The 26742-nt window shown below is 33.2% G+C and overlaps 2 protein-coding genes and 2 long non-coding RNA genes across 9 annotated transcripts in view; 2 read left to right on the plus strand and 2 right to left on the minus strand.

Moving 5' to 3' along the window:
• The window catches only part of LOC127701546 (uncharacterized), a 32023-nt gene extending 19919 nt beyond the window's left edge, over window positions 1-12104 (plus strand). The window contains exons 4-5 of the mRNA XM_052205460.1: window positions 4741-5565; window positions 7535-12104. Coding sequence (XP_052061420.1) covers window positions 4741-5565; window positions 7535-9956 — 3247 coding nt within the window. The 3' untranslated portion in view covers window positions 9957-12104. The remainder of the gene's footprint in view (window positions 1-4740; window positions 5566-7534) is intronic.
• A 589-nt stretch (window positions 12105-12693) lies between these two features.
• On the minus strand, window positions 12694-13524 carry LOC127701587 (uncharacterized). Of its 6 annotated transcripts, none has more exons than XR_007982108.1 (7): window positions 13407-13478; window positions 13317-13361; window positions 13137-13181; window positions 13047-13091; window positions 12957-13001; window positions 12867-12911; window positions 12694-12731 (listed from the first exon to the last, which is right to left on the minus strand). It is a non-coding gene; the product is annotated as an uncharacterized LOC127701587 (long non-coding RNA). The 6 variants fall into 6 exon arrangements; XR_007982106.1 differs by having other exon boundaries at window positions 12777-12911; XR_007982109.1 differs by lacking the exon at window positions 12957-13001.
• On the plus strand, window positions 12838-13433 carry LOC127701592 (uncharacterized). Its single transcript, XR_007982114.1, has 3 exons — window positions 12838-12922; window positions 13103-13192; window positions 13373-13433. It is a non-coding gene; the product is annotated as an uncharacterized LOC127701592 (long non-coding RNA).
• Window positions 13525-17156: 3632 nt separating the features above from the next.
• The window catches only part of LOC127701551 (NEDD4-binding protein 1-like), a 30796-nt gene continuing 21210 nt past the window's right edge, over window positions 17157-26742 (minus strand). The window contains exon 6 of the mRNA XM_052205477.1: window positions 17157-26304. Within this exon, the coding sequence (XP_052061437.1) occupies window positions 25764-26304 (541 nt within the window). The 3' untranslated portion in view covers window positions 17157-25763. The remainder of the gene's footprint in view (window positions 26305-26742) is intronic.

Consider the following 26742-nt stretch of genomic DNA (forward strand, 5'->3'; position numbering starts at 1 on the left):
CCAAAAAGGGGCAAAAAACAAGCATTTTTTTAGTTTCATGACAATTACTTGTGTGTAAGTGTATGGATCTCTCTGATATTGTATCACAAGGTTCCATATCACAAAGGGAATACTGGGATTGATTTTTGGGGGTAATTTCCTCCAAATTTTTGGAATTAGGGGCCAAAAAGGGGCAAAAACAAGCATTTTTCTAGTTTCATGACAATAACTTGTTTGTAAGTGTATGGATCTTTATGAAATTGTACTACAAGGTTCCATATCACAAAGGGAAAGCTGGAATTGAGTTTGGGGGTAATTTCCCAAAAAGTTTAGGAATAAGGGGCCAAAAAGGGGAAAAAAATAAGCATTGTTCTAGTTTCCAGACAATAACTTGTGTTCAAGTGTATGGATCTCTCTGAAATTGTACTGCAAGATACCATACCACAAAGGGAAGGCTGGGATTAATTTTGGGGTTAATTCCCTCAAAATTTTAGTAATTAGGGGCTATAAAAGGGCAAAAAAACAAGCATTTTTCTAGTTTCATGACAATAACTTGTGTGTAAGTGTATGGATCTTTATGAAATTGTACTGCAAGGTTCCATATCACAAAGGGAAAGCAGGGTTAGAGTTTGGGGGTAATTGCCCTAAACGTTTAGGAATTAGGGGCCAAAAAGGGACCAAAAAACAAGCATTTTTCTAGTTTCCAGACAATAACTTGTGTTCAAGTGAATGGATCTCTCTAAAATTGTACTGCAAGGTACCATTCCACAAAGGGAAAGCTGGGATTGAGTGTGGGGGTGATGAATCATAAGGGGGTTCAAAAAATTTGGGGGGGGGGATTTTTTTTTTCTTTAAAATTTTCCATTTTAAATTGGTTATTTCTGATTTAAAAGCAAATAATAATGATATGGTTTGAATAGCATACATGTGAACCTCCCGACAGGAGTACAATAATCCCGTTTTCAGGAGTCTCCTCCCGACCTCCCGTTGAAGAGGAAATATGCCCAACATATCATCTCAGGCATCTGGTGTAACTCACATTACCTGAAGTTATATTTTACCTGTAAATCAATTAACATGCATAATTATATGGCTTCACTTGTCAGCTTGGGTGTCAAACATACTGGTAATCAACGATTTTTTACCTCAGGCTAACTGCCGTTGTGTAACAAAAACTGTGTATTTATTGGGTTACTTCCCTTGATTTATCCTGTTTTAAGTTACTTTCCTTTTAATAATGAAATTTTTTAAAAGAATATAAATAAAATATAAATTGAACAAATAATCATAAAAGGATGGTAAATAAATGATTTTTAATGTCTTAGGACAAATAAAAAAATAATAATTTGAAAATTATTTGAGGATTCTATACTTCCTTTCAAGGCTTAAATTGAAATTTATATAATAACTATGACCCCTGTTAAACAGCTAGAATGATTTTCTGAGTATGCTAACAAAAGCTATTTGCAGATAGTTAAACAAATGTTCTGGTTGCAATGATTGTTTTATAGAATATGAAGTAAAAAATTTATTGAACATACTGGAAAAAAAAAAGGTTAGATTGAACATGTAGAATATAAAGATGGAGAAACTTTATAAGTACAAGGGTACTATAAACATAATAAATTGGATGGAAAGTTGAAGAAAACACACTTTAAAAGACCATTTTTACAGCACATGGTTACATTTACGACAAAATTTATGTCGATTAAAAACCTCCTGATCTGAGTCCTAATCTCCTGACCAAAATTTCCCAATCTCCTGATCTGAGTTACAGTCCATCACATGTATGAATAGGTAAATTAAAAAATTATAAGTTCTTAGACCACTTTCATTCTGTGTCAGAAACCTATGCTGTGTCAAATATTTAATTACAATCCAAATTCAGTGCTGTATCAAGCTTGAATGTTGTGTCCATACTTGCCCCAACTGTTCAGGGTTCGACCTCTGCGGTCGTATCAAGCTTCGCCCCAGCGGAGCATTTTATTATAGATAGATATAAACTGTAAACAGCAATAATGTTCAGCAAAGTAAGATCTACAAAAAAGTTAATAAGACCATAATTGTCAATTGACCCCTTAAGGAGTTATTGCCCTTTAAAGACAATTTTACACAATTTGTTCATCAAGTTTGCTAACATTTAAAAATCTTCTCCTCTGAAATACAGGGGGGCGATTCAGGCTCTTGAGAGCCTCTTGTTTCATTCATAAATTACTTTATACTTGGAAATATAATTTTGCTTGGAGTTATAGTTTCTAAAAAAAGTATTGTCATTGAAAGAGTTGACATGTTGCAATGTACATTTATTCTACATAGTACTATGGTACCAAATCAAAAGTTTATACAAAAGAAAGAAGTCAAAGGTTTCCCATCATAGTTTAGTTACATACATTTTTTTTGTACCTGAGGTCGTTGAATATAGATCATTATATAAATAAGGAGATGTGTTATGATTGCCAATGAAACAACTATCATCCATACTTACCAGTAACAAACCACATTTGCAAAGTTGAATAAAATACAGTTGATAACATTAACTTATTACTAAAAAGAAAATGCCTAACTATTTTAAACAGTATTTGACTACAAACATAGATAAAAAAGGTACAAACTGGACATAATGCACTAGTTCATAAACAAGTGAGAACAATCACCTTCATATAGTGCTCAGAATATGACATTCATAAAACTTGTTCAATATCATTAGAGAACTCTAAATCTTAAATACTGAAAGCCACCTCTGATAAGTACACTGTACTATGCAAGATAATGATATAACTGGACTAAAAATACACACAACCTGTATTTAACTGCCTTTACAGCACTTTCACGCTTTGATTGTGCTTTGTAAAGAATATTACCATTAAAGACTTGTATTATTTTACACATGATAGCCAAGTTGAAAATTTTCGTCACATTTTTCTCAGGAACTACTAGACAAGGATTTCTGAAATTTGGTTTCAGGGTTTATATAAGTCAGCTATACTGTGTGATGCGTTTTCAGATTCATCACTCAACAACTTCCTGTTTACCGAAATATTTCGGCGGGGGTATCATCAGTGAGCAGTAGCTCACAGTTTTACTTGTTAGCTCACCTGGCCCAAAGGGCCAAGTGAGCTTTTCTCATCACTTGGCGTCCGTCGTCCGTCGTCGTCGTTAGCTTTTTACAAAAATCTTCTCCTCTGAAACCACTAGTCCAAATTTAACCAAACTTGGCCACAATCATCATTAGGGTATCTAGTTATAAAAATATGTCTGATGACCCCGCCAACCAACCAAGATGGCCACCATGGCTAAAAATAGAACATAGGGGTAAAATGTAGGTTTTGGCTTATATCTCTGAAACCAAAGCATTTAGAGTAAATCTGACATGGGGTAAAACTGATTATAAGGTCAAGACCTATCTGCCCTGAAATTTTCAGACAAATATGACATCCTGTTGTTGGGTTGCTGCCCCTGAATTGGTAATTTTAAGGAAATTTTGCAGTTTTTGGTTATTATCTTGAATATTGTTATAGATAGAGATAAACAGTAAACAGCAATAATGTTCAGCAAAGTAAGATCTACAAATAATTTGTCATGACCAAAATTGTCAGTCCACCCCTTTAGGAGTTATTGCCCTTAATAGTCAATTTTTAACAATTTTTTGTAAATTTTTGTAATCTTTTACAAAAATCTTCTTCTCTGAAACTACTGAGACAAATTAAATTAACCATACTTGGCCATAATCATTATTAGGGTATCTAGTTTAAAAAATTTGTCCGATGACCCCGCCTTCCAACCATCATGGCCGACTTGGTTAAAAATAGAACATCGGAGTAAAATGCAGTTTTTGGTTTATATCTCTGAAACTTAAGCATTGAGAGCAAATCTGACGGGTGGCAAAAATGTTCATCAGATTTAGATTTATCTGCCCTGAAATTTTCAGACGAATCTGACAACCCGTTGTTGGGTTGCTGCCCCTGAGTTAGTAATTTTACAAAAATTTTGCAGTTTTTTGTTATTATCTTAGATATCATTATAATATCTAATATCTAATACTATTAATTATGATTTTAACCTTATTTTACATGATTTCCAAAGCATCAGTAAATACAGGTGAGCGACACAGGCTCTTGAGACCCTCTAGTTGTTATTATCTTAGATATCATTATAATATCTAATATCTAATACATTTGTACTATTAATTATGATTTTAACCTTGTTTTACATGATTTCCAAAGCATTAGTAAATACAGGTGAGCGACACAGGCTCTTGAGAGCCTCTAGTTCATTATGTTAGTTTGGGGAACTAGATGGATTCTTCCTTCTAAACTCATGCTGACTTACATAACATTGTAACATATTCCACCAGTACAAACAAATTCTGTAAACCAACTTATTTTCGAAACTTTTGTGAGTAGACAAAAAAAATCCCAATATAAATAGTTGCTAATATGTCAAACTTGGATCTTTTCTTATATGTATACATGAACAAAGTTAGAAAGTCGCTAACATAAATGTTTGCAAAATCGACTAAAAAGGGCTAAGCTCAAAATAAAGTATCTGAAAATAAGTTTGTTTACAGTATAGTCTAGTGTTACAATTAATGGACTTTACAACAAGTATATTGCATAGGAATGCAAGCTTTTTAAATCAAGGAGTTCAATTTAGTAGAAATCAACAACCAAAAAAATTAATACATTTCGAGGTGCATGCATGTATTTATAAAATATAAAAATGGTTGCTCATTAGTGTATAAATGTTTTTTTTAAATTTCAGGTTAGAAAGTGCAACTGGGTTAAAAATAGAAGACAAAATATTTGAAACACTTGGATTTTGTTCTGAAACTGAGACAATCCAACCAGGGCTTCTAGCAGAGGCAACGACATCTATTATCAAAGATGAACTAGCTAAAATGTTGATTAATGAAGGCATTGATGAGGATGAAGCTAGAGGAATTCTTGACCAGAACTGGGAGGAAGGAGAGAATAAAAATCCAAAACATTTAAAATCTGTTGGCAACCTAAAGACATTGTTTGAAATATTAAAGAAGAATGATATTAAAATTGCTGTTTGCACTGCAGACAATAGGGAAGGATCTTTGGCTGGTCTTGCAGAGCTTGGACTAAAAGATTACATTGACATTCTTATATGTGGCGACGATCCCCATACGGAGGCAAAACCGGCTCCACATAATGCCTGGAAGATTTGTAAAGAATTGGGAGTTGATCCAGAACAGACTGTAATGGTTGGAGATACACAGACAGACATATTGATGTCAAAACGGGCAAACTTAGGTTTAACTGTTGGTGTTCTAAGTGGTGTGGGAGGCACTAGTGATTTATTACCGGGAGCTGATCATGTCATTACCGACATTCAGGATCTACTTCCTTTAGTTATGCCATATGAAGATTGGAAAGATTGCTATGTATACACAACAGATGAGCGAGTACTTGTAGAGCCACATCATTATGACGAACAAGTTACCAAGGAAGTACCTATAAATGGCAAAAGAAAGTTCTCCCTGGTGGTATTTGACTTTCATGGCACACTCATCTGCCTTCATACGAAGTCATCCAAATGGACCAAAGCCATTTGTAAAAGGTCAGATTCTTTATTTTATGGCCTCCATGACTCAAATTAGAACATTTGGGTTATATCATATGTAACTTATTCTCAAATATCTTGAAAAATGTAGTAATTAAGAAAAGAATGGAACAAAAATTCTAATCAAAAAAGAGTTAAATTGAATATCACTATCAGTATGGTGGAAATAAAGAAGTCGACATACACTATCATTAACCTGTTAAAACACTATGTATTCAAGAAATAGAGATAATTTGCATTACAGAGACTTTAAGGAGTGGTGAAAATTGCATATATCTTAAACATTTTCTTTATTTTCTTGTTTTTCATCAATATCACAGTGATTTTGAAAATATAAGAATGAGCACACCCAAGAAACAGCTTCATATTTAGTGAAAATGTGTAGCAATAATGATAAAACATCTTCTCGGATCTCTTATAATAATACTGAGTATATTTACAATATATGTACATTGTCGGACAATATAAAATTTATTTGTATGAACTTTTGAAACAGGACGAAAAGCTAGGCTCTCCGAGCTTTTCTCCTATTTTGTAGCGAGTACAAATACATTTGATATTTCTGACAATGTACATATATTGTTTTTATCCTGCAATTTACACCCAGCACTTGAGGCTTTAGTTGTTTAAATCCAAATCATTGCCTCTGATTTTTCAAAGAAATCGACATAGTCATGATAGTTGAAACGCGGACCGTTACTGTTACCCAGAAAGAAGTATCCATTTTACCGCTTGCTCAACATGGAAGCGGGTGACAGGAGACTTTTATTTGTACATGTACAAATAAAGCAAAAATTTATTTGTGTACCTGTTATTTGTACAATTGAGTCTAACAAGAATATATATATATAAGAAATGCAATACAGTACAGGTAGCAAATAGATGCAGTTAACCAGTTTCTGTAATCATAAATGTATAATACAGTTAATACTCAGATATTTTTGCCTTTTAAAATAGATTTGACATGTATAGATATGTGGGACTCTGAACTATAATGGTACTCCAAACCGTAATGGTCATGCTGATGTATGATGGTTTAACGCTGAGGTGTGTTTTTGATCACGCTGAAGTGTGATGGTGGTATTGTGACCCTATTTTGTTGATAGCTACGCCGAATGTTCAATGTTTTCATGTTCACAGGAAAATGTAGAAGTCAATTTGTCTGTTGGAAGTATAGATTTTCAGTTTTTTAAAGGAAAACACTGAGAGTAAAACGTGTTTAATTTAAAATAGTCAAGAAAAATTGTATTTGCATTTCCAGTTCTCACTGTAACATTGTAGTGTACATCATGAACATTATACTTTGTAAATAGCTTAGACAAAACAAAATCAGTCGTTCATAAATTGTCTCTACATATAAAAGCTATTTTCCTTTGAAACCAGTACTAATTGCAATGACTGAAAAAATGTGGTAGTTGGTTGAAATGCAAATACTTCTTGGCTCAGAACACAGCAAAATAAGCAAAAAATATAAACGGCTACTGTGAATCAGAACATGTACAAGACAGACAACCAATGGTTCTTTAATACTGAAACTGGAGAAAACATTGAATGTTAGGTATTTTTATTCTTACTTATAAAAAATTCAAGCTCTCATAATAATTAGACATCTGTAAATTTTAAACTAGCCATTACGCGTCTTATAGACCATCCCACATCAGCGAAAGAACCATCGCACTTCGGCGAAGACCACTGCACTTCAACGTGACCATTGCAGTTTAGAGTACCCTTCCCACCCCAGAGTCCTACAGATATACATCAGTCTTCAGGCTTGGTCTTCAGCATACCAGGCCATGTTTGTAAAATTTCCATTGGGCCTGTAATAATTTCCAAATACATTTCAATAGAATATGTACCAAATTTTAAAAAAAATGAGCATAGTATATATATAATGCTTGTGAAATATTGATAGTTTAATCTGTCAAACTGAAGAGGAAATGATATATCTTTATTTAAATCCTTTCAGATTTGAAGAGAAAACCGGTTTAAAAATTGGACCACAAATTGCAGACACACTTGGGTATTGTGAAATGACCAAGAAAGTGTCTGAAGGTGTTCTGTCAGAGGGTACTTGGTATGAAATTAAAAAGTCAATGGTGGATGTTGTGAGAAAGCATGGTATTCCATATCAAGAAGCTGTTATACTCACAAACCAAGTTATAAAAGAATGTGAACATATTTGGTATGAGGACTCAAAAACTCTCAACAAAGATATCAAAGAATTTTTTAAACTTTTAAAAAATGCTGGTATGAAGATTGCTGTTTCAGCTGCAGATGAAAGAGATAATGTCTTCAAAGAATTCCAAAACTTGGGAGTTATGAATTATATAGATTTCCTTTTATGTGATGGCGATCCTCATGCTATTACTCCACTTGGTAGACATAATATAGAGTTTATATGTGAGCAATTAAATGTTGATCCATCTGAAACAGTTCTTGTTGGCGATGCTACAGCCGATTTTATAAATGTGGACACTACAAGATGTATTGGTGTTTTAACTGGGGTAGCATCAAAGCAACAGTTGGAAGATCATACTGATATTGTTGTAGAATCTGTTGATGACGTACTTGACCACGTCATTGGTACATCACCGTCTCTTCCTCCTCCATCACCTAGGCAACCATCACGTCAATCTGCTCCAATGTATACGGCTGGTGGGCCATTTTCTACAATTAAAAGATCATTTTCTACCAGTACATCCAGACATTACAGTACAAAATCAGACATAAGTAGTGTTCACGATTATGTTATCGTAGGTGCTGGGTCTGCTGGATGTGTTTTAGCCAACCGATTGTCAGCTAATGAAGAGAACAAAGTATTGGTTCTGGAAGCTGGACCAAAAGATTACACATGGAAAATACATATGCCTGCTGCATTGATGTATAACCTGTGTGATGATAAGTATAATTGGTACTATCATACAGAGCCAGAAAAAGGAATGAATGATCGTGTAATGTACTGGCCAAGAGGAAGAGTATGGGGAGGATCATCCTCATTAAATGCCATGGTGTACATCAGGGGAAATGCATTAGATTATGACAGTTGGGAAAAGTTAGGCGCTACTTCTTGGTCTTATGCAGACTGTCTACCATATTTCAAAAAAGCTCAGTGTCATGAATTAGGGGAAAACGAATACAGAGGTGGCAGTGGTCCATTACATGTGTCTAGAGGAAAGAACAAAAATCCCCTTTTCCAAGCTTTTATAGATGCTGGAGTACAAGCTGGTTATCCTTTCACAGATGATATGAATGGGTACCAGCAGGAAGGACTTGGATGGATGGATATGACAATTCATAAAGGATTACGTTGGAGTGCAGCATCGGCATATCTACGTCCTGCAAATGAACGAACAAATTTGACAGCAGAAGTTAAAGCATTTACCAATAGAATTCTTTTTGACAATAATCGTGCAGTTGGGGTGGAATATGAACAAGGTGGTGTTGTGAAAAAAGCAATGGCAAACAAGGAAGTAATATTGAGTGGTGGAGCGATAAATTCACCACAGCTTTTGATGTTATCTGGTATAGGAAATGCAGATGACTTAAAAAAACTCAACATACCAGTGGTACAGAATTTACCTGGTGTTGGAGAAAACTTACAGGATCATTTAGAAGTCTATGTACAGTATGAACTTACTCAGCCTTTATCTTTATATAAAGCACAATGGAAATTTCCTCACAACATGATCCGCATTGGTCTACAGTGGTTTGCAACACAAAAAGGTGATGCTGCGTCAGCACATTTAGAGTCGGGAGGATTTATAAGAAGTAAACCAGGAGTAGAGTTTCCTGACATTCAGTTTCATTTCTTACCTTCTACAGTCAACGACCATGGAAGGAAAATGGGGGACAGACATGCATGTCAAGTTCATGTGGGAACATTGAGACCAACAAGCCGAGGCTACATAAAACTGAAAAGTAATAATCCAAGAGATCACCCAAAACTTGTGGCCAATTATATGTCAACACAGGAAGATATAGTAGACATGAGAAATAGTGTAAAATTAGCAAGGGAAATATTCCAACAGAAAGCTTTTGAACCTTATGTAGGACCAGAGCTAAATCCAGGATCAAAAACTCAGACTGATGCTGAAATAGATGACTATGTTCGTCGAATGGGGGATAGTGCATATCACCCATCATGTACATGTAAAATGGGATCACCTTCAGATACAATGACTGTGGTTGATCCAGAAACCAAAGTTCTCGGTATAGAAGGATTAAGAGTTGTAGACGCTTCTATAATGCCTGCAATGGTTAGTGGAAATTTAAATGGACCAACAATTATGGTTGCTGAGAAAGCAGCAGACATTATCCTTGGGAATAAACCTTTACCAAAATCTAATGCTCCAGTGTATCGACCTAAAACTTTAGAAACACAAAGATAAAAGATTTTGAAAAGTGTTTTTTTTAACATATATCTGTACATGTTGTACGAAAGACTTTCAGGTTGCAAGAAAGTCCCTATAGCACTAACTAATGAGATTTTAGATAGTTTTTCACTGGCACTTATGAACAAACGGCAAATACAGTAATTAACTTAGTTTTGTTATACTTCTATGAACAAATGGCTTATGGATATTGTGTTACCCCTGCCTGTCCTACGCCCCTGAACAGTTGTCCAGACTTTTTTGTTATACCTACAAATAAATAGATTTTTGGTACATTTGTCTACTATGGTGATTTACATTTGAAGTTTGTATTCCTTTCTGATTGACTGACTTTTTGGGGAATATCGTTTCTTGGACATTATATTTCATGAATATTGTTATTTGTGAAAACCTCATTGTAATGCTTGCAGAGTTGATTTTTCCCCAGATGAACTACATTTTCAGAATTGCTTACATTGGTCTTTGAAAATTTTATAAAATTGTACTTCCGGTAGTACAGATTTTTTTTTGAAAAGTATGCAGACCTGGAGCTGATCTTTAGTACATTGGTGCATAATTATGACTCAGAGATCACGTTTGCATTTCATTTCCAGCCATACTTTAAACTCATGAACATACATTTGTCAGTGTATGTCGCTGACCCTGGTACACCTCATCTATTGTATGCATTCTCTGGCATAAACAACAATGAGGCGGCAGGCAGGGGCATTTTTGTCGTATCGACATCTATTAGTATTTGATGTTAATTTTATGTTAATGGTTAGTTGAGAAACTTGTCTAACAAGTAGATATTTATGCCTTAGTCTGTGGCAAGTTTTTAAAAGTAGTTTTGTAATAATATAGTAGCTGCAGGAATTAAATAGCTACGCTCTTTATTTTCTGAAATTTTTCTGATTTTTTAATGGAAACCAATTGTTCTCGTATTAAAGATTTAAAAAAAAAACGTTGTACTGGATATATTGATATGAATTTCATAAAATAAATCCTTTTGAATTGTTCTGATTTCATACCTAAACATGTTGTAGTTTAAATCTTTTTCAATTTCTGAATTGCAGTATAGTTGCTTACAAATATCAAAAAGAGTACGATGAACTGATATGACATAACTTTTGTAGTTTCTAGAAATTTTTTCAAAATTACAAATTAAAATAGTGAATCTGATCATATTTGAAATTTTATTCCTAGTGAGTGGTGCTTGAAGACAATTATTAGAAATACAAATGTATTAGATTGGAGAACAATAAACTTAAAATAACACAAAAAAATATTCTAAAACCAGTCGAGAAACATCTGTACACAAGAACGATATCCGTGAAATCAGACAAATTTTATGTCATGCAACGGATAGATTTAGTTTTGACAGCTGCATGCAAAATAATATTGAAACAGTATTTTAAATTTTTTGGGACATTAAATTAAAAAATAAAAACATGTTGATCTATATCAGAACATAAAAAAAATATACTTGTACTATTTGAACCTCTATTCTAAGATTCAATCAGTTTGTGAAATAGATCTATATATGTGTAAAATGTACATGAAATTGCATTTTTTTTTACTGTGATGTGTTTAAATTGTCATTTTATTAGTGAAGATATGACAATCAAGAATGGCACTCTTCATGCACTCGAATCTTCTTCTATCACATCCATTAAAGATAAGAAATGTACAAACAGTGTAAAATTTCTTTTGCTGGTAACTACCTCTAGAGTTATTTTAACTTTTTGGATATAATTTCTAAACTATACTGTAACTTGTGAAAATATTTTTAAAAAATTCTTCAAAGCAAAATTCATGCATTGAAATATTTACCACTGGACAAACAACAACAAACAAAAATCAATCAATCGATTTAATCAAATAATTTACAGATGAAATGCTTTTTAAAAAAAATGTATAGGACATTTAGTTGATTATATATCGTTAAATGATAGAAGAGTTAAGATTATTTGAATTTTTAAAGAGGGTTTATAGATAAGAATGTTTTGTTTTCACATGATGAGTATTTGTAGTATTGTCATGTAATAACAGGGTATTGTCACTGTTGTATTAAATATGTACAGTTTTCAAGAATAAGTGACAACATAAATGTGCAATGAAGGGAATCAATACTTAATTTAATAAATATAGAATTGTGTAAGCTTATACAGTAATAGTTTATTGTTATTGGAACTTAGAATGAGGTACAAATGCAGTTTGCTTGGGAAGACTTGTAATCCATAGTCCCCCATGGATACTTCATATGCAGTTGAATTAGCATTGGATAGAGGCGGATTTAGGGGTGGGGGCTGGGCCCCCCCCCCTTTTGTGGGAAAAATTTTGTTGATTATATAGGGAATCACTGAAGCATGACTGGAACGGGCCCCCTCTTAGGCAGTCAGTGGGCCCCCACTTATGAAAATTTCTGGATCCGCCACTGTTGGCACATCTTTCCATGAAGATTATTTGACCCTACCCCCTCAGTCCACTGACTTTAAAACAATTGCATAGTTTAAATGTTAAATTTTGTGATTATGTCAGTTTAAGGGGAACAATAAATGGTAGGCCAAATGTATTTGGTATGAGGTTGTATAAAACATTGGTACATGTATCTAATTTCTGAGATCACCCCAGTTTTTGGTGGGATATACTTTCTACCTTTATCTGAGATCACCCGAGTTTTTGGTGGGATATACTTATTACCTTTACCTGAGGTCACCCCAGTTTTTGGAGGGTTATATTTATTACCTTTATCTGAGATCACCCCAGTTTTTGGTGGGATATACTTATTACCTTTACCAGAGATCACCCGAGTTTTTGGTGGGATATACTTATTACCTTTACCTGAGATCACCCCAGTTTTTAGTGGGATATACATATTACCTTTACCAGAGATCACCCCAGTTTTTGGTGGGTTATACTTATTACCTTTACCTGAGATCACCCCAGTTTTTGGTGGGATATACTTATTACCTTTACCTGAGGTCACCCCAGTTTTTGGAGGGTTATATTTATTACCTTTATCTGAGATCACCCCAGTTTTTGGTGGGATATACTTATTACCTTTACCAGAGATCACCCGAGTTTTTGGTGGGATATACTTATTACCTTTACCTGAGATCACCCCAGTTTTTAGTGGGATATACGTATTACCTTTACCAGAGATCACCCCAGTTTTTGGTGGGTTATACTTATTACCTTTACCTGAGATCACCCCAGTTTTTGGTGGGATATACTTATTACCTTTACCTGAGGTCACCCCAGTTTTTGGTGGGTTATACTTATTACCTTTACCTGAGATCACCCCAGTTTTTGGTGGGATATACTTATTATCTTTACCTGAGGTCACCCCAGTTTTTGGTGGGTTATACTTATTACCTTTACCAGAGATCACCCCAGTTTTTAGTGGGATATACGTATTACCTTTACCAGAGATCACCCCAGTTTTTGGTGGGTTATACTTATTACCTTTACCTGAGATCACCCCAGTTTTTGGTGGGATATACTTATTACCTTTACCTGAGATCACCCCAGTTTTTGGTGGGATGTACTTATTACCTTTACCTGAGATCACCCCAGTTTTTGGTGGGTTAGTGTTGCTCAGTGTTTAGTTTTCTTTATTGTGTTTTATAGACTGTTGCTTGTCTTTTGTCATTTTTCGTTTGTTTTTTCCTGGCATTGTCAAGTTTGTTTTTAACTTGTGAGTTTGACTATCCCTTTTGGTATCTTTCATCTCACTTTTTTATAAGATTGAATAAGTAGGGCAATCTATACAGGTCATCTGGTCATCTTGTTTAAGTTCCCATTTATAACAACAGGAGCTTAGCTTCATCCGAGTAGATTAATGAAAATTAAACTTGCCCCTGTCACCCATGTTTTTCATCTGATCAGAAATTAAGAGATTTTATACAGTTCACTTTTCATTTATTATTCCTGCCAAGTTAGGTTCAAATTAGCAATGTGAAAGGAGATGATGAAAATGTAAATTGCATACCTTTTGGATGACAATGGGCAAGGTGAGATAAAGCAAGATTTTTTTTTATATTCTATTATTATTGCCTACCAATAAACTTAATAATCAATATAAAATGTGGTACATGTATATGATTGCCAATGAGACAACTCTCAATCAGATACCAAATGATGTGTTTTTGAGCAACTATAGGTCACCATACAGAATTCAACAATGAACAAAACCCATACCGTTTAGTAATTAAAAGGCCCTGACATGGCAAACTATAAAACAATTTGATGAGAAAACCAATGGCCTGAATAATGCTAAACAATATATGGAAAGAACTAACAATGACAGAAAGCAACAGACTACAACCATTGAATTACTGAGTTCAACAAGCATTCTGAGAGTATTGCATGGTAATACATAGTCCCCTACTGGTTAAAAATTAATTGTACTGGAACAAAATGCTAACTTGTCATTGTGTAAACTATACAACAAATATCAAGTCAATATCTCCAAGCATGACCAAAAAAAGAGTGGAAAACTGATAATTTAAGTGAATTTCTAAGTCCAAGGACCATAACTCTGCAAAAAATCATCAAACCGAAACGAAATTCAAACTTGGTCTGTAACTTGTCATGATAAAACTATATACCAGTTATCAAATCAATATCTTCAAGCATGACGAAAAAAGTGTGGAAAACTGATTATTTGAGTGAATTTTCTAAGTCCAAGGACTATAACTCTGCAAAAAATCATCAGACCGGAACAAAATTTGAACTTGATCTGTAACTTGTCATGATAAAACAATGTACCAATTATTAAATCAATATCTTCAAGAATGACAAAAAAAAGTGCGGAAAACTGAATATTTGAGTGAATTTTTTAAGTCCAAGGACTATAACTCTACACAAAATTATCAGACCGGAACAAAATTCAAACTTGATCTGTAACTTGTTATGATCAAACAATATACCAAATATCAAATCAATATCTTTAAGCATGAAGAAAAAAAGTGTGGAAAACTGATTTGCCGGACTGACAGAAGGACAGACAGACGGACAGACAGACAGGCGGACGGAGTGCAAACCTAAAGTCCCCTCCAACTTCGTCGGTAGGGGACTAATAATCAGAAAAATGGGATTTTAGGGACCATTTTATTAGAATAGGATTTCTTGTCCTCTGAATAGTACCTTCATATTTTATCAGAGCCTCTTTTCCAGAGGAGTAGGGGCATTTTAAAGACTCATTTTCGGCCCAAGAAAAAGAGTTTTTGAGTACTTCTGTAGATTTGCACATAATGTTTAGAAATAATATAATATGTGGCCTTTTCAAGACGAGTGCGCTCACTAAAATGTCTTGACTTTACCGATCAGGTTTGATTTTATGTTAAAAGTCTTTTAGATAAAGGTTTTACTATGAATAACACATAAACTTATCATTATCAATGATCCATGTAAATCAGGTCAAGGTCTGATGAACCCTGCCAGACAGATATGTACACCTTACAATCATTCCATACATCAAATATAGTTGACCTATTGCATATAGTATTTAAGATGAGGACCCTACTAAGGAAACTTAAACATTAACCAGTGAAGCATGAAAATAAGGTCAAGGTCAGATGATACCTGCCAGGGGCGGATTTAGGGGGGGCCTGGGCCCCCCTCCCCTTTTGTGGGAAAAATTTGGTTGATTATATAGGAAATTACTGAAGCATGACTGGAGCGGGCCCCCTCTTAGGCAGTCAGTGGGCCCCCACTTATGAAAATTTCTGGATCCGCCATTGCCTGCCATACGTACATGTACACCTTGTAATCACTCCATACACCATATAAAGTTGACCTATTGCTTTGCTTATAGAGAAATCGACCAAATCATAAAAACTTAACATTGATCAATGAATCATGAAAATGAGATCAAGGTTAGATGATACATACCAGACAGACATGAACCTTACACCTTGCAATCATTCCATACACCAAATATAGCTGACCTGCTGAGAAACAGACCTAATCCTGTAACTTTAACCTTAAATACAGATCCATGAAATGAGGTTGAGGTCAGGTGAACCCTGTCTGACGGACATGTAGACCTTGCAAGAATTCCATAGACCAAATATTATCATCCTATTACTGATAACAAGTGAGAAATTCCCATGACCAAAAAAAAAAGTTTTTTTAAGAAGTCGCTGAACGGTTAAAATGAGGTCATATAACAATGGTTATAGGACAGACAGAAACAGCATAATAGAAGGCATCTACATACAAGGTATCCAGATCTTCTACCTTCTGAAATATAAAGGGAAACGAAATCAAAATTGCATCCAGTAGACAATTTTAATCGTTCTGGAAAATAAGGTGATGCAACAAATAACTAAGTGATCAGTACAAGACAAGTAAGTGTTTTTTTTATTGGATGACAAACATGGTGCTAAGCACACTGTCCTTTTTTACTTTGTTAATTTCAAAGATATTTATACTACTTCTGTATTTGTGTGTATGTATGAATTAGAAAGATGTCTTTATAACAAAGGCTATGGTGCAAAATGTCAATATGATAACTTGAGTTTGCATGGTACTTGTGTCATTACTGTGTGGTATAATATATACTGGGAACAAGCCTGACTATATGTTTCTATAGACTTGTTCTTTTCTAAAATTTCTGACATTTTCCAATTTTTAACCTCTTACTAAAATACTTTCCAGTTATAACTGGGGTACAAAGCTACCCTAAAATGACAAACATTTTCATTAACATTTATGATGTGTCATTTAAAAATGAGGAAAAAAAGATACCAAGGGGGTATTCACACCTTGGCCAAAACAAAAAACAGTTTCTCCATCTGAAGGGTACTAATCTCTCACATTGTGAAGCTATAGAGCTTTTGTTCCCTGAATATAAATTACCCTAGCAACAACAACTCTGATTGGTCTGAGGATAGCCAAAATTTCTGCATCAATCCAACATGCCCATATTTTCCAGTGGCAGTCCAAATTTCCTGCCTGTCATCCTCATTGACAAGTTTTACAGAGCCTTACTTTTTCTTCCTTGTTAATTTGCTTTTGTTCTGAATATGTATGAACTATTAGTTACTGGGTATTAAACAAACAACAATCAATCACTCTAAGCTAAAACTTCATGGCCTTCTTCATTAAAAGAACAGTTCTCCCAGGGAAATATTAGCGTACTGTTATACCACTTGGAAACAGGCAGAACCCAATCACTTTTAACATAGAAAAACACCAGACTACATATAATATGTTTTATATCAGCACTTTATTTCATTTTTCATTTAAAAAAAGTCCACGAAAAGTAAATATTATAAGCACTTAAAAGTGAATACAGTTTTGAAAATCAATGGATAATTTGACCAGATTTAAATGTTAATTTATTCTTAGACAAAAGAAACATTGCAGTTTTTGATATTCAATACATAGTATAAAAATAAAACCAATCATTACCACCACATGGATGTATATGAAAATTCTTCAGATAGTTGAATAAACCTTACAAAAGCAAGAATCATGATGTGATGTACATTTTGTTCCACAAGAGAGAGTTCATAACAAATATTAGTACATGGTAAACTCAACTTCTATTAATTGTAAAACAAACAAAAATACTATTAGAAAAAGCAGGAGGTTTAATAATGCATAATTCAATCCTAGTGTGCATCATGTTTGAACCCATCCCTGTTCTTTTCCAGCAGTGGGGTAGACTGTTGGGCTTTCGAAACGTCACAGACCCCATTCACAAAATTTTGAGTGCAATTAACATTTGAATCTTTGAGCGGAACTTGATCTCAAGTTACACAAATACAATGGACTTCTTTACATCAAAAGCACTGAACAATATTTCCCCTTTAAAACAGGCATTATGCCTCTCCCTAACTGGCAGTGTGGAGTTATTTCATCATGTTAGTCCAACATTTGAAGGTCTTCTTCTGATTTTACAGTATACTCAATAAACTTCAAAAGATAATCCAATGAAAATTTACTTTCATTCGAGATACTTGCACAAAATTTGAGTTTTCCAGCTTTTTGATGATGACAAGATTTTAACCAAGTAAACAACTTTGCTTGCATTTAAAACTATGGACATCAGTTTTATTGGTTTCTTGTCAAAAATATATAGATTGATTTGCAGAATTTATTTTGTGTATTTTACCTTGTGTAACTTTTCTTTTGTCCATGAGTATATATTCAACTAACTAATCATACAGTACCTATCACTGAAAACTGTTTACCAGTACTTGTCAGAATTTTATAATTTTGAGCTTTCTAGTTGTACACTTGGCAAAATGAAAGAAAAAACATCCAGAATCAAGGAAAACTTAAGATCTCCATATTTCCTGGGAAGTGGTTTTAGTACTTCATGGGCTAGAAACAATATAAATTAGCTATTTAGTATTAAAAGATAAAATGACCATTTCACAAACTTGAATATGCAAACTATGCAAACAAGTTTTAAAGTCAATGAACAGTGGAACTCCATACAGAATATCATGGTCTTATCATTAGTGGTTGTGGTTCCCCTTAGATTGACCTAATCATAAACATAGACATGTGAACTATATATGTCCGATCATGTATAAGTATCAAAGTCAATGGAAAATGATTGAGTGTTTGGCAACATAATCTCCATGGAAATAAAATGTCCCACCCAATCCATGTAGAACTGCATATCAAATAAAATGGACTCACCATTTATGATTCATCTTAACGGAACTAATAACAAACTTAAACAATTGCTGATGCCTTGCATCAACACTGATGTCTGAAACAGCAAGCATAAGTCTACTTCATCTCATGTGAGACAAAAACTGTCTGGTGAGTGAACATACAACACCTTACTGAAGAAGTCTTACTCTTCAGTGTAAGAATATCAAAAATTGCATTAATGGTCTTCTTTATTCTCTTAAATGTATGTGCTCCATTACTCTATTAGATTACATCATCTTATTCACTAGATAGAGTGGAAAGTAATAGGCATTCTCTTGAAAGAAAATGGAAGGACTAGAAAACCTTTTTCATATTTACATCAACATACTCAAATCTGAATAAAGCATTTGGATTAATAAATATCCAAATAACTATGACTAAGAGTTGATAAAAAATTCTTTCTATGAAGCAATTTGATGGAAAGTAACCTATTAAATGGTGTTTATCTGCAAAACATAGTTTAGCATTATACATGTACATATACCAATATTCCCATGTACAACCAAATTTGATAGTCAAATAAAATTTTTACCAATGTCTGTTGCAATGTAATTGTGTATAGTAGACATGGTAAAATTTGACTTAGCAAATACTATCGACAAGAATGTTCACACATCAAGGTTTGCATTCATGAGATATGATTTGGGTTATGATAAGCCCTAATATTGAAGAAATTACTCAAATTGGCAAAATTGAATGTGGAATCAATGTGCATCAATAAGACATTGTTGTTTGTGTATACAAAATTTCTTTTCACAGGGCAATTGACCCTTAGAATTGTTACCTATGCTTCTACTCCAGGACAACTAACAGATTTGCAAATTCCTAGAGAAAATTGTGCTTTATCTCATGTGGTGAGATATTTTTTATTATTATCTGTAAAATGTTCGTTATAAGTTTGTTGAAATTAAAACTACTTCCAACCATTCCAGAAAATCTTTCTGCATTGAGACATACTGTAGATTCTCTATGTTTCATTGACACAAATTTGTGTGGATTTAGGCAAAAATCTAATTTTGTAGATTCTTATTTTTGAAGTTTCAACAAATTCTGCACTTAAGCCAATTGTAAATCTATATTTTATTGAAATGATAAATTGTAGTTCCCAATTACCAATGAAATCCACAAAATTAAGTAACCCAACGAAAATCCACAGTATGTTGAGATTACAAAGCATTATATTTCATTCCAGAGTTTCATAAACATCAAGTGTATTTTTCTAACATAAACTGTTTAATTTATACATTACAGTACCAATTATACAAATTTCAATAATTTTGCATTTTACTTTCAACTGATGCACTTGATGTTATAAAATATCTGGGCAAAAATAGTATGCATTGCATGCTCCACTTTTTTTTCTTTTTTTTTTTAAAGCAAATTTCATGGATAATAACCACTTCTGTTTTTCAATAAGAGATAATGTACCAGTTTGTCTATGAGCTTGCTAATCTACATGATAAATCAGAGTAAAAACAACGGTGATGTTTTATAGTATCCACTGTAGCATGTTATGTAGTCCAAGATTGCTTCAATGTCTGACAACATTTTTTTAGGACTTGCTGGTGCTGTGGGACACCAGAGTGCAGCTCATATAGAAAACATGGAAATTGCCCTCCCTAAATTTCAGGTGGCAAGTCTCCGTCTTTTATTTATGTACTAGTCCCCTGTTGCACAAAAGAAAGCTTTATTTCTGACAAACATTAATTTCGTTGATATATTTTTTCTTTCTTTAAGATATTGCTATCTCTTGTTATCTCTGCACAGTACTTGTTATCATGCAAGCTTATTAATGCAAATAAGTTTCTTATTTGCATGAGCGATGTTTGCAAACGATAGATTGGATGAAAAGGCAAATCTTGTAAATATAAATGCATGTTACCAGGGTGATATGCATAAATTTCACTTTAAAGATTCTATCAAACAGAATGATATAAAGCAGTCACATGAAAACTTGTTCAAAGTGAAAGGAAATAGCAAAAAATAGAGGGTTAATGCTACATAGGGATACAACTTGATTACAAGGTATAAATAGGTGAAGAATTGTAATTATGAATCGAATGAGTTATGATTTATCTACTTGAAAATAGATCTATCTTTTACAACTTCCAGACAAACTTGTCGCCCCAAAGTCTAGTCTGCAATTTCCATGTTTTCTATATGGACTGCCTCCTGATGTCCCAAGGCACAATTCCTTGGAAAGACTGTCAGACATCAGAGCAGTAAATGACTACAGCCAAGTAATGACATTAAAACAGTGAAAAATGGTTCTCTGTGTGAGAATTAATGTTCAACACACCCCTAGCCAAAACAGATATTCACACAGAAGTTCAATTTTGTGATCATCTATGAAAAACCTGGTTTGTGAGAATGAACAGTATATCAAATTAAAACTTTGAACATACTCAACAGTATTCATTTATAAGAATGCATCTCTCAGATTTATATTTCTAAGTGGTTTTTACATGCCATCAATGTTTTTCAATAACAAATATATGTATAAAAAACTACGTTTTTTCAAAGATTAGAATTAACATTCAATTTGAACCTTCTTCTACTAAAAATCTCATAGAATATTCATTAAACATAAAATACCTTACAGTTCAGAGAAAGTGTAAATCTACCCAGTACATGTATAAAGTATAAAAATAATAAACATCATATGATTTTGAAATACTTTTATCAACCTAGTTAGGTCATTAATGTACTTAATTCTATACATCACTTAAAAAAAGCGATCAAATATCTTATAACATGAAATTATATAGCTGCCAATATATGACAATGTATTTCAACAATACAACTTTAATGCTTGAATTTTATATTGTTCATAAGATGTCTGCAAAGGCTGTGAATTCATGTGTTAAAAATACAAACTTAACCTGCCGGTATTCTCTGCACAATCACAGATGATATTTCCCTTATATAAAAATTCGTTTTACAGCAGACGCAGCAATTGTATAATATAAGAATGGGATTATGTCAGTTTCGATATGAAATATTACAGATATCCATTTACTGGCTCAACTTATAAGTCACTGCAAAACTCAATTTGCAACAGTAAAATCAATGATTGACATAGGGAAGTAAATACATACAGTAGAGTTATTCTTTATATTTGAACAAGCAAAATAGTGCTGTCACAGGAATTTTTTTTTAAATTATAATATTGTGGCCTTTATTTGTTTGTTTTGACATGACAGGTTCCTCAGCAGTATGACAAGTGTGATTACTCAGTGATATACTAACAATCCCATATTGAAAATGTGAAATAAAATTTGTAAAATGTCATATCAGGAACATGATATAAAAATTTCATGATGTTCCTGTAAATTTGATCATATTGTTTAACATTTGGATTACATGGTTAATGGAAAATTGACTGTATTAACTGGGTAATATGTTATCAAGACACAACTGCATTTGATCATATTAAAGGTCTACCACAGTAGTAATCAAAGTTAATGTATAACACTTTTATTTAATTATATCTATTTCAATTTTGACCTATTCAAATATTTTTTTCAATTAAACTTTGTTAAGATCTAGTGATACCAAAGATACAAAAACAAAGCAGCTAAATTTGATTAAATAATTTTTGACAGATAAAAGTTAAACTATCAGCTGAAGGCAACACAAATTACTGACAACAAGTAACAGTAAATATGTGTCTACAAATAACAATGCAGTTTAGTTTGGTTTTTTCTCTAGATGGACCATAAATCAATGCTACCTTTACTTGTGACCTACTGAAAGAATAAAAAATACTTTTTATTTGCTAGTAAAATCATTGAACAAGATATCAAAAGACTGGCTGAAACACCTGTCTGGCCAATTTGTTTCCATATTTATATCTGCTAATATAAATGTGATATGAAATTCAGGCTTCATTTAACAAACACGTAAACTTTAATTCTATGCATGAAGTACAAATTCAAATTATTCAGCTGTAAAAGTTTTTTTTCTTCTTTGAAAAACATTGAAAATAATTTATTTATTTGTTCCAATTTTGTGGGTTTTCATCAAAATGAACATAATGACTGTTTAAATAGAATGGTTTTAAATCTTATATGTCTTTGTCCAGGAAATATGAATTATAAAAAGTAAAAAAATTGCTCTAATGAACAACTAACGGTACATGTATTTCATTTAGAAATCGTCATCTATGTATCATTTATATGTTCAGATGGAACTGACCTAAATTACTCTCAATTTTAAACTTAAAACAGTTTTAATCTTTATGCATGACTTACTCCGCTCTTCCAATAACAGAGTTCTCTAAAAGTTGTACTGGTAGTCAAAAGGTTTTGACCACCAAAAGTTTGCAAAGGACCAACACAATTTTGGAATTTTGCAATAGAAATAATAGTGAGGACCACCAGATTTTCTAAATTTTTCAAGAACTCTGCAAGCAGTTGTTTATGCATTGTCATGAATATCTAATAATGCCATACTACATATAGTCATAAAAAGTTTGGAATATAACATCACTGAGCTTTGAATTAGCAGACAAGAAATCTATCTTTATACAAAATTCTAAAAAAATTGAAAGAAAAATTAAAAAAAAACAACCTACTTGATAGTTGAACTTGTATTAAGGCTGTTCAAAAATTGATTGTGGAGGCACTGGAATTAATTATCTGTGGGTGGTTGCATTTTCCTTAAAATTTTCTTTAAGAATTATTTATAGTAAAATGAAAGTTGTATATTATCCATGATTGGGGTAAAAAATAAATGCCTCCCACACCCCTGTGTGTTTAATTCTGGAATAGCCTTACCTTAATGTAACAGCTAGGCCAAATAAGCTTAAAAAGTAAATTCTTGCATTCCCCAGCTAGAAAATAAATCAATAATTTCAAAGTAATTTTTGTGACTATGACAGTTATACCAGGGCTTTGCTTTTGCGCCAATTTGCATTTCATTTGCGCCAAAATAATCTTTCATTTGCACCACAAACCATATTTCATTTGCCCCAAATAAAACATTTCATTTGTGCCAATAATACAGGTAAATAGTATAAATAAACTGTTATCACAGAGATATGTCTCGTTTTTTTGTAATTTCAATAATGCAAATGTTGAAATTAAAATAGCAACACTTTAACATGTAAGTTTTGCAAATATTCAAAGTCAATGAACCATGACTGAAGGTACATGGCTAAACAATCTCCATGGAAATGAGATGTGCCAATGCTAATACAACTGCATACCAAATACCATTGACTTGTCATAAGAAGTTCCCTTTAAACAAACCTAAACACAAACTAATACATGTAAACTAAGCAAAATTTCAAAGTCAATAAACCATAACTGAGGGGGTGGGGTCAAATAATCTCCATGGTAATGAGATGTGCCAATGCTAATACAACTGCATACCAAATATCATTGACCTACCACTAGTGGTTCCCCATAACCGACCTAATCACAAACTAATACATGATAACTAAGTGAAAGTTTCAAAGTCAATAGACTATGACTGAGGGGGCAGGGCCAAATAATCTCCATGGAAATGAAATATGCCAATGCTTATACAACTACATACCAATTATCATTAACTTACCACAAGTGGTTCCCCATAAACTGACCTAATCACAAACTAATACATGAAAACTAAGCAAAAATTTCAAAGTCAATAGACCATGACTGAGGGGGCGGGGCCAAATAATCTCCATGGAAATGAGATATGCAAATGCTTATACAAATGCATACCAATTATCATTAACTTACCACTAGTGGTTCCCTATAAACTGACCTAATCACAAACTAATACATGAAAACTAAGCAAAAATTTCAGTCAATAGACCATGAGTGAGGGGGCGGGGCCAAATAATCTCCATGGAAATGAGATATGCCAATGCTTATACAACTGCTTACCAATTATCAATAACTTACCACTAGTGGTTCCCAATAAACTGACCTAATCACAAACTAATACACTAAAACTAAGCAAGTTTCAAAGTCAATAGACCATAACTGAGGGAGCAGGGCCAAATAATCTCCATGGTAATGAGATGTGCCAATACCATACAACTGCATACCAAATATAATTGACTTACCACTAGTGGTTCCATCAAGCGAGACAAAAATAGTTTTTTTCAAAGGAGATTTAAAAGACTTATTCCTCCAAAATCAGTCATTGTAACTATAATGAAAGCACTATACACTGATACGTTCTTAATGAGAAACTTTTCATAATAATGTTAAAACACAGTTCTGTTATATACCGGTATTAACGAGATCATAAAACCTAAAAGAAATCACTATACCCTGGAGTAAAACCAAAAGTTTGTTTCCGACACAAGACTTGTAAGCAACGGCTCAGAACTACTCATGTACACTGGATAACCTATATGTGGTCATAAAAAAATAACAGACTTATTTCCTCTATATAAAAAAAGGAGGTGTGGTATGATTGCCAATGAGACAAAAACGGCCTTCAAAAATGAGAAATCCCCATACTGTATAGTCGGCTATAAACAGCCCGACATGAAAAATATGAAACAATCCAATTGAGAAAACTAACTGCCTGTTAGTCTCAGAATTGACAATGTCCATCTTGACACCTCAAGCATGTGAACACTATATAGTTTTAAACCTAAGTGACTCTCAGTTTTATATTAGAAATGAGTATTAACTTACTTAGTTACCCAGGGAGAAAATCTTATATACCAAGTAGCAATGAATATTTTAAACTTTTCCGTTATATGTTACCTGTAAAATGGCGCAAATGTAGTTTTTATTTTTTGGCGCAAATGAAATATAACCTTGTGGCGCAAATGAAAGATAAGATTTTGTAAAAATTGGCGCAAATGCAATGCGCCCAGTAAAATAGCATACATTTTTATTTTTAAATAAACCTTGCATTTGCATGAAACTATCATTATCTTTATCAAGGCATGTAGAGATAATCTATCAGACATGTCATATATTTCCTCTCGTATTCATATGAAAAATAAAATACCAAACAAATCACCATAAATTTTGGAAAATAACAAAAATAAAATCAAGGAAGGCAGAACTTTCAAAACAGTGAGCATGAACAGTTACTCTTTAATTTTATATGGTCTTATCACAGATTTCATCAAGTTTGAAATATGAAAAAAAATGGATATATATAAAAGTAACGAATCCGGAATTAGATTGATCATTTATCCAATGCATTCATCACGTAATTTGACAGTCTTGTTAAATCTGTTTCTGAGGGATGATTATCAATCACTTCCAAAATTTTAGATTCCGAATCTGGAAAAATATCTTTTAAATTCTTGAGAACTTCTTGTGTTTTCTCTTTGGTCCTAAGAGGCCTTGATTGTTTTTCTGTCTGTCTTTGATTGCACACACCCTTCTTTTTCTTGGGGGATTGATTAGGAAATCTGTTCTGACCTGGCATGGTTTGTCCTACTCCTTGCAAGTTTTGTCCTTGGAATCTTGGATTGTTTTGACAAGTTCCTTGATTCCATGTTTGAAATTGGTTTTGAACTTGTCCCTGATTATTCCAAGGAAAGTTGTTATTCTGTCCTTGAGTTTGTCCCTGATAATGATTTAATTGCTGCCAATTTGTGTTAGGTCGGGGTCCTAACAATGAAGGTTGCATGCCCATTAATGGTGTAGGATATTGTTGTAATGGAGGGGGTGGTTGATTCCACATATTCTGATGACCCGTAGCACCTTTAGGTGATAAATGTCTGAAATAATTAAAAATAAACAATTAAAACAAATTACGTGAACAAGACAGAACATACAAATGGGCAGCAAAAAAATAATACAAAAAAAAAATGAACAAGATAGAACATGACAGTTTAAATGTCATAATTTTCAATTCTTTTAATAAATTCCTAATATATTTTATATGAACTGCCACCAGATCCGTAAACCTTTAAAAAATACTTGTTTCCAGTACTTTAAAGATAATACAAATTGTTCTTATTCTTAGTTTTTTATTGTCCACAAACTTCTGAATCTGTTCAAGTTTTTTCATACCTTCAACTTTTTTATAATAAATTTTTCTTACTACAGACTTCAAAAAATATCTTACAGCACATGCTCAGACTAATTTATTTAAGCTGTATGTATTTAAGGTAGGCAGCCTGACCAATGGCTGGAAGGTGGGTCATTAATAATTT

This window comes from Mytilus californianus, unplaced genomic scaffold (assembly GCF_021869535.1).
Source record: "Mytilus californianus isolate M0D057914Y unplaced genomic scaffold, xbMytCali1.0.p SCAF_5, whole genome shotgun sequence".
Lineage (NCBI taxonomy): Eukaryota > Metazoa > Mollusca > Bivalvia > Mytilida > Mytilidae > Mytilus > Mytilus californianus.